At 35.1% G+C, this 8,436-nt stretch overlaps 1 protein-coding gene across 1 annotated transcript; it reads left to right on the top strand.

The window, feature by feature from the left end:
• The first annotated feature begins 442 nt into the window (after positions 1 to 442).
• Positions 443 to 6,522, top strand: LOC100258633 (gamma aminobutyrate transaminase 3, chloroplastic). The gene is made up of 19 exons (XM_010649895.2): positions 443 to 572; positions 1,530 to 1,666; positions 1,836 to 1,920; positions 2,101 to 2,173; positions 2,589 to 2,686; positions 2,948 to 3,040; positions 3,476 to 3,549; positions 3,642 to 3,680; positions 3,770 to 3,858; positions 3,943 to 4,019; positions 4,118 to 4,192; positions 4,622 to 4,669; positions 4,773 to 4,856; positions 4,930 to 5,017; positions 5,103 to 5,181; positions 5,535 to 5,625; positions 5,723 to 5,801; positions 6,036 to 6,151; positions 6,357 to 6,522. Exons 1-19 carry the CDS (start codon positions 528 to 530, stop codon positions 6,429 to 6,431), a joined length of 1,545 nt encoding a protein of 514 aa, XP_010648197.1. The 5' UTR covers positions 443 to 527; the 3' UTR covers positions 6,432 to 6,522.
• The last annotated feature ends 1,914 nt before the right edge of the window (positions 6,523 to 8,436 follow it).

Raw genomic sequence — 8,436 nt, 5'->3', positions numbered from 1 at the left:
ATATTAATTTTTAACTTAATATTTTACATTAAACTTTGAATTACAAAAAGTTGAAGAGTGAAGCCTTAATTGATAATTTAGACTTCTCTTAAGAAATAAAGTTACAATTGTCAATTGAGGTTTTAACTCAAATATTTTTTAATAACATGACTCTTATGTAGCAATAAAAATGTCATTTTGACCATAAATTTGGTAAAGTGATTAAACTTAATTTTTTTTCCATAATGGGCTATTTTGGAAATTTGGGTTCTCATTTTAAAGATGAAGTGAAAAAGAAAATCTTTGCAGATTTCTTTAGATTCGCCTCAGGAGCAGTCAGATATCAACTTTCACCTTTTCTTGAAAAGGAATATTGGACACTTTCTCCTGGGTGTTGTGTGAATTGTCACAATACATCTCAAGTCAATAAATGGGCAGCTGAAGTGGTAAGCTAGATGTCTCAGTCTCTCTCTTTTTATCTTTGTCTCTGTGTATGAGTGCAGAAACTGAAGATAGCAACTTGCATTTTTTCTGAAGATCAGAGAAAAATGATGTTTGCTAACCTCCTTAGATCCTCTCCCAGGAACACTCAGGTTTCGATTTCTTGAATGCTCAGTTCCATCCAATGATGCATTCTCCATGGCTATCTGATGAACCTGCTTGTTATTTTCTCTAAACTTCTGTATTTCTTGCTTTGTTGTTTGGCTCCTGCAGTTCATAACCAAGGGCTATCATTATTCTTTTTTGTTCCAAGACATCTATCATTGTCATCTCTTTTGTCCACTCGTAGACTCCCCTCATTTCATTTTCCTTCTTCTTATGTCTTTTTCATTTGTTATCTTATCAACCCATTTGTTATTTATTTTCGAACTTATCAAGCAAACATACACAATGATATTTCATATCTTTCTCTTCCTACCGAATGTTGAGTTTTGCATGCACCAAACAAAAACAGCCCCGGCTGTTCCCTGCATGTATGCAGTTGGATGACGCGATGCTGTTGCATGGCTCATCACTCTTGTACCGTAGGCTTCAAGGGTTTACCTGATGGTTAGTTTGGGATGATTGGAAAATGCCTTGAGATATAATTTGTGATGAAATAAAACAAAGTTATATGAATATGTTGCTAAGATTTCCAAAAAAGTTCTGAGTTTAAAAGAATGTTCTAAGTAGTATTTGGCATTTTAGAAAATGTAAGTTGTAACAACTCGTACCAAATCGTGTAGATATTATTTACTTTGAGGGTTAAAGGGCCCTCAAGGTTTTGAAACGCATCTATAAGGTTGAGAAGGACCCATACAAATATAGCCTAGTAACTTTCTCTCCTATTTGATGAGGGGTGTGATATTCCACATCGAATAGGGGAGAAAGTTACTAGGCTATATGTGTATGGGCTCCTTTCAATCTTATAGATGCGTTTTGAAACCATGAGGCCCCTTGGGTTCATTTTCTCTAATAATATTTTTCTAATATTTTGCTTCTGCTGCTTTAATATTGTCTTTATCACTTATTTTTGAGTCTTCAATAATGTGTTCTTTTTTATTTAACAGGCTGGTTTTTACATAAATCATGTTGTCACTGCTCGAATCTTGATGAAGCATCTGCATCCAGCACCTGCACTGGCCAAATGTAGTAGTACAGAGACATCACTGCAAAAGGAAGATTCAGCAACTAAGAATGCTAAAGGGTATGTTTTGCGTCTTTCTTTTCTTTTGCAATATTGTATGTGTACTAAGATGTGGAAGATATTTGTTGACACATTCTCCATGCCAGTGTAATAGCTTGTATGTAATCATGATTGGAAATAAGAATTCAATATAGCATGTCTTTTTTACTAAATGTCTTGATTATCACAGGTTTAAGGGCCATGATATGTTGTCACCTTTCACAACTGGGTGGCAGAGTACTAATTTGGATCCTCTACTAATAGAGAGGTCTGAGGTATAATTTTTCCGAAATGTTTCCTGTACCTGTTCCTATGGCTTTAGAAGATACTAAATTTAGGTCACGATGAGAAAATGTATATTTTTTTAAGGTTTAACTTTTGTATTTTGTTTAGTTTTAGAACTCTAATATATTATCAAATTAAATAACACAACATCACTTGATCCGTGTCTTCAGGGTCCCTATGTCTATGACAGCAATGGGAGGAAGTATCTTGATGCACTGGCTGGTCTGTGGTGCACAGCTTTAGGTATTCACCGAATGCATACAATTTCAATCTTCTCGCCCTTGATATGTTGTTATGTTCTGTTTGTTGTTCTCTCAATGTATACATCTAAATTGACAAATACACTTAGTGAATTCACAGAAGTAATGGAGGTTCTGGGGTCCCAAAGTTGCTATATTCACTACCTTTTCTTGGTTTTAAATGGCTTAGAAACTCTAAACCATAGTCTTTAGATGCAAGTGGTTACCCTGTTTTCACATAAACAACACACTTCAGTCTGTCCATGGTCCCCATGTTGCTGAGTATGAGGAATAGAAAACTCTGATTGCAGGCATACACCTGTGTCCCACACAGGGCCCTATATTCAATATAAGAAGAAATTTTACCTGTACATTATTGATTCAGCTTAAGTTACTTATCTATGATTGGACATTTTCAGGGGGAAGTGAACCACGGCTTATTGCTGCTGCAACTGCTCAACTAAATACCTTGCCATTTTATCATTCCTTTTGGAATCATGCTTCAAAGCCCTCTTTGGTATTCATAAAGTTTCTCTTCAATAATATGATTCCTTTTCATTGTGTGTTGCATTTTGTTTTTTCACATCCTTTTCTGACACATAATTTATACTGAGTTGTGTATATAAGAACTGAAATTTGGCACGTTCATGTTGCTCCCCTTTCTACCTTTTTGGTATGGCCACTGCTGCTACATGTTGCTTGTAAGCTTGATATGTAGATGGGGTTATCTTCTAGAGATGCTTTCTACTAACTTCTCAATGATCATATGATGTTGCAGGATCTTGCTAAGGAACTTCTGAACACTTTTACAGCAACAAAAATGGGAAAAGTCTTCTTTACAAGTAGTGGATCAGAAGCAAATGACACACAGGTTTGATTACATCAAATAACACTTTTAAGCACTAAATTTGACATTTCCCCCCCATAAATTTTCCTATAACAAGATGAGGAGCAAACATGAGGGGTTGGGGTTTAGTTTATCAGCAGCTATGTTCAATAAATAATTAAAGAGAAAAGGAAGAACACACATGGTTCTGATAAAAAATCAGAAGACACATGATTCTATTTTTCGGCTCCTCTGGTCCACAGCCATTGCTTTAGATTTTGTTCTGGCAACAACATGAGATCCAAACTTCAGCAGGAAGATTCTATCATAAAGTTTTAGTTGACTTAGTTGATCCTAATTTCCGATAATACCAATGATGTAGGTAATGAAAATGAAAAGAATAAATCATGTATTGAAGCAATGATGTCTTGGTATTCAATTAAGATCTTTTTATATTTATCTTGAATTATTTGATTGTAGGTGAAGCTGGTTTGGTATTATAACAATGCACTTGGAAGACCAAATAAAAAGAAGTTCATAGCTCTTGAAAAATCGTATGTTCGAGTACTCAACTGATGTGGTTATTTACCTATTTTCTCTTGGAGTAATTCTAAAGCACCTTATATTCTATTCCACATTCTGGTAGGTACCATGGGACGACTTTCATATCAGCTAGTCTTTCTGGGTGGGATAATTTTACATCCTACATCTTCAACAGAAAATCTATTGTTTTTTCTAGAAATTGTAAATCTAACCAGAGAACTTTCATCTCAGACTTCCAGTGTTGCATCAAGGTTTTGATCTGCCTTCTCCATTTGTGTTTCACACTGATTGCCCTCATTACTGGCGCTTTCATCTTCCAGGTTGCCATTTTGGCTATCTTATTTTGGAGCACTTTTGGTTTCTTATGATTTTATAATCAATTGGCATGCTTATGCATGTTTCAGGGGAGACTGAAGAGGAGTTCTCAACCAGATTAGCCAATAATTTGGAGAAGCTTATCCTCAAACAAGGACCAGAAACGGTAGTTCAGCATAATAATGTCTTGACTCTCATGGAAATCATACTAACAAATAGAAGAGTGGATTAGGTTGATGATGTAGTTCTGTTTTTCATTTTCAGATTGCAGCTTTTATTGCAGAGCCTCTCATGGGAGCAGGAGGTGTGATTCCTCCCCCCACAACTTATTATGAGAAGGTGAGTTCTTGCTATTATGAAAAGCTTGAAAGGCCTTGTAGTCACCTCCTGTGCTCAGTGAGGCTGGGATGCAATAGTCCCTACTTCTCTTGCATTCGGCATACGTAAAGATGTTATACCTGCATCCTCATCCATCTATACATGCAGTCAGATGCGTGCATACGTCCTTCATATAATTTAGATCGACTTCCAAAAGGATGCATGTGTTCGTGTAGGGGTGTGTGTGTGTGTAAATACAGGATATCAATTGGCATCATTACTGCAAGTTTCTGATTTAGTTAGCACATGACCAGACTTCGGTTAGCTGATTGATTATGATATATCTAGGTAAAAGGGCACATATTGCCTCTTTCTGTGTGTGTTCATGTGTTTATATTGTTGATACATAAATATATAAATGCTTAACCCGACATCTCAATATTTATGCAGATACAAGCTATTCTGAAAAAATATGACATTCTGTTTATAGCGGATGAGGTATTTAGTATTTCCTTTCTTCCCATTTCCAGTATGTTCTATGGGAGATTTTCAGTGTAGGTTTTTATCTTGTGCTTGCTCGCTTCATTTTCTTTTGTTAAAGGTAATTTGTGCATTTGGAAGGCTTGGAGCAATGTTTGGATGTGACAAATACGGCATCAAGCCAGACCTTGTCTCCATTGCCAAGGTAAAGCATGACATGAAACCTGACCTTGTCTCCATAGCACCAGAAAACTATACCCATTTGTCTTCCTTTCTAGGCTTTCTCTTCTGGATATATGCCCATTGGAGCCGTTCTCGTGAGCCCTGAAATTTCAGAAGTTATACACTCCCACAGTAACAAACTTGGTAAGTTGATGCATGATCAAGAGTCCTTTTTCTTGGTAGTTGTGATTGTTGTCGTCTGAGTGCATCTCCTAATTTCACGTGTCAGGTTCTTTTGCTCATGGATTTACTTTTTCCGGGCACCCTGTATCCTGTGCGGTAGCATTGGAAGTACTCAAGATCTACAGGTACGTTTCTTTTTCTGCTTATCACATTGAAGGTTCTGTAAAAACTTTTAAACCTCCAACATTCAAACCATATTACAAGGAAGCATGCTTCTCATGCTTTCTACCATGGCAAAGGACACCCTTTGTCCGGTTAATCATTTATTTAATTTGATTTTTTTTAATTTAATTTTTCATAAGTTAGCTGAAGTGGTAAAAATCCTCAGATAGTTGGTACAAAGTCAGACATATCAAAGCTGCTTTTTCTTAGGGATTGAGTGGCAGTTCTAAGTCATGAGGCATGTAGCATCTGTAACATGTTGTTCCCGGCCATGTAAAGTTTAGTGTTGAGCATAATTTGATCGCTTTGTTTGCAGGGAAAGAAATATCATTGAGCAAGTCCAGAGCCTCTCCCCAAGATTTCAAGACGGCATAAGAGCCTTCTCTGACAGTCCTATCATTGGAGAAGTAAACTTTGTTTCTTCAAGTATCTAAATCCCTTGATTTCATTTCATAATGTTGGGTTACTGGACAATTACCTCGTACTCTTCACCTCATTCTGCAGATACGGGGAACTGGCTTGCTTATTGGTATCGAGTTCACAGACAATAAGTCTCCTAATGATTCATTCCCTCCTGAATGGGGCAAGTTCCTTCTTTCTTTTATTAACACCATTATCATTCTTAACCCCAGTGATTTTAAAATACAAGTCCTTACATGAAACTGTAACCTCTAGATTGACTGCAATCACACAAGATAATGATATGAAAATCTCGATTAAATCAGCTTGACCGCATCTAATTTCTGGGTTTTGTCAAATTTTTTTCACCCTTTCCAATTATACCATGTTATTAACAGTCGGCGTTGGGGCATTGCAGGGGTGGGGGCATATTTTGGAGCAGAGTGCAAGAAGCATGGAATGATAGTTCGTTCTGCCGGGAATATTATAGTGTTGTCTCCTCCCCTTATAATCTCCCCAGAAGAAGTTGAGAAGGTAAGTTCAAACTAAAGTAAATCGACTTAGACTGGTTATTGTTATTAAACCAAACCAACCCCATGTGTCCACTCTTTAAGCTTAATTAGTTTGGTTCTTCATGCATGAAAACTGATTAAATCGGTTTAGTTTGATTCTGATTCTCAAAAAAAATTGACCCAACCATGCACAGCCCTACCTGATGCTAATAGAAGTGTAATATCAGATAATAAGCATATGTGAGAAGGCCCTGAAGGCTACTGAAGAGAGGGTGAAGGAACTCAAGTCTCAGGAGAAGTAGCAGAGGAAGATGGTGGTTGATATTTGATAATTATCACCTTTTTCTTAAGACCATTCTCATCTAAATAAAGTCTCTTCCATTGAGATTGCAACTTTGATTTTCTCTTCTTTATTTCTTCTTTTGTTTTAGAATATGATTATGTTTGAGAGTGATTTTAAAAAACGTTTTTAATATTTTTAATACTTAAATGATAAAAAATTTCAAGTGTTAGAAATATTAAAAACATTTTCTACTATCACTACCAAATAGACTCTAAATCTTTGTCTCTTATGGTATAAGATTTGTAGGATGGGCTATAGATAAAGTTTTGTACAATTCATCCATATAACTAAAATCCCGACATGTTTTTGTGAGTTTAGATTGAATATAATTGTGTTTAGTTCAAATTCAGATCGAACTACATGATTGGTTTAGTAAATAAGTTGCTTTTTATTAATTTATATAATAAGAATTTGATCTTAATTGACTAATTTAATAATTATTCTAATTAATATGATTATAATTATAATCTATTTAATTCATATTTGACTTTGATCTATGAGCAATCGCTGTGGATTAAAATGATTTTTTGGGCTTTTTAAATCTTGTGGAGGAGGAAAAGAAAAACCATGCCTTTAATATTTCTCTTAAAACCTTGGCCTTCACTTGAATATCCCAATAATTGTTTCCATCCATAATTCACCAAGAACCCAAAAGAAGAAAAAAAATTACAGACTGATTGAAGAAAAGAAAGGGGTGTGCTTTCTTGGTCAAAATTTGTCTTGTTTTTCAGCTTTTCGAGAGGCCCTTCTTTTCCTGGAACTCATAGAACTCTTGAATCCAACATTTTCAGACTCAGAATCCTCCAAATCTCTAAATGATTTCTTCAGATTCAAATTAAGACAAAAACCCAAAAAGAGAGGAAATTAATGGAAGAAAATATGAGGAAATTATTAATAAATTAAGTAAAAGAAAAAACAATGAGAAAGATAGAGGAGGAGGAGGAGGGTACCTCTCTAATCTCAGCAAAGCTAACAGCATAGAAGGTGATGGCAGCCACTGCTACAATTCCAAGTATGGGAAGTCCCACTTGCATTGCATCCATCTCTCTCTCTCTCTCTCTCTCTCCCCTTATCTTTCTGCAGCTCCTTTGCCTTTGTGCTGGATGATAGCATTGGTGAATGGATAAGGTTTTTTTGTTGCTATCAGTGGGCCCTGCTTGTGACTTGCTCTTCAAACATTTCTTACCAGAAAAATCAGGTTTTTTTTTTTTGTTATTTAAATATATATATATATATATTATTTTTTAATAGAATATTTTTTTTATAAATTTTGAAAATATAAATAAGATGTTGAAACTTTTGAATTGTATATTTGTAAGTACAAATTATTTTGGAAATATAAGTCTATACAACATGGGTTTGGGCTTGGGCTTGGGCTTGGGCTTACGCCCCATTAGGCTATTAGGCTGTACGTGTTGCGTGTTTCATGTACACTTTGGTTTGGAGTGACAATGGATCATTTCATAGAGTTCTTACCATCTCCAACTAGAAAATATTAAAAATTTATTTAATTTAAAGACGATCCATTTGATAATTATATCAGAATAACCTCACATGAACATGACCAATTTTTTATAAGGATGATACAACGTAATGTTCAACTTATTTAATAAATGGATTGAATTAACCTTTTATAAATTGACACCGATAACCCGTTAAACCTATTAACTCGATTCTAATTTATTAAACTAGTTAGCATAATTATAACTTGTTTAATATTTTTACAATTTTAGAGCCTGTTTGACGAAAGGAATTGAAAGATCAGTTCCTCCCCACCAACACTACTTGGGTGGTCAGGGAAACGTTGAAAAGGCTCAGACATATCGTATTCGTGAGGGATTACGTCAAGGAATTCAGTTTTTAAAAACAGAAAACAGTTTTTTAAAATTCATAACACTCTTTGATTATTGTTTTATGTTTCCAGTTTTTAAAAACAAAATGAAATAGAGAATAACTTTTAGAAA

This window comes from Vitis vinifera, chromosome 3, assembly GCF_030704535.1.
Source record: "Vitis vinifera cultivar Pinot Noir 40024 chromosome 3, ASM3070453v1".
Lineage (NCBI taxonomy): Eukaryota > Viridiplantae > Streptophyta > Magnoliopsida > Vitales > Vitaceae > Vitis > Vitis vinifera.
The sequence above is the reverse complement of the archived record's forward strand: the minus strand, read 5'-3'. Positions and strand labels throughout refer to the sequence as shown.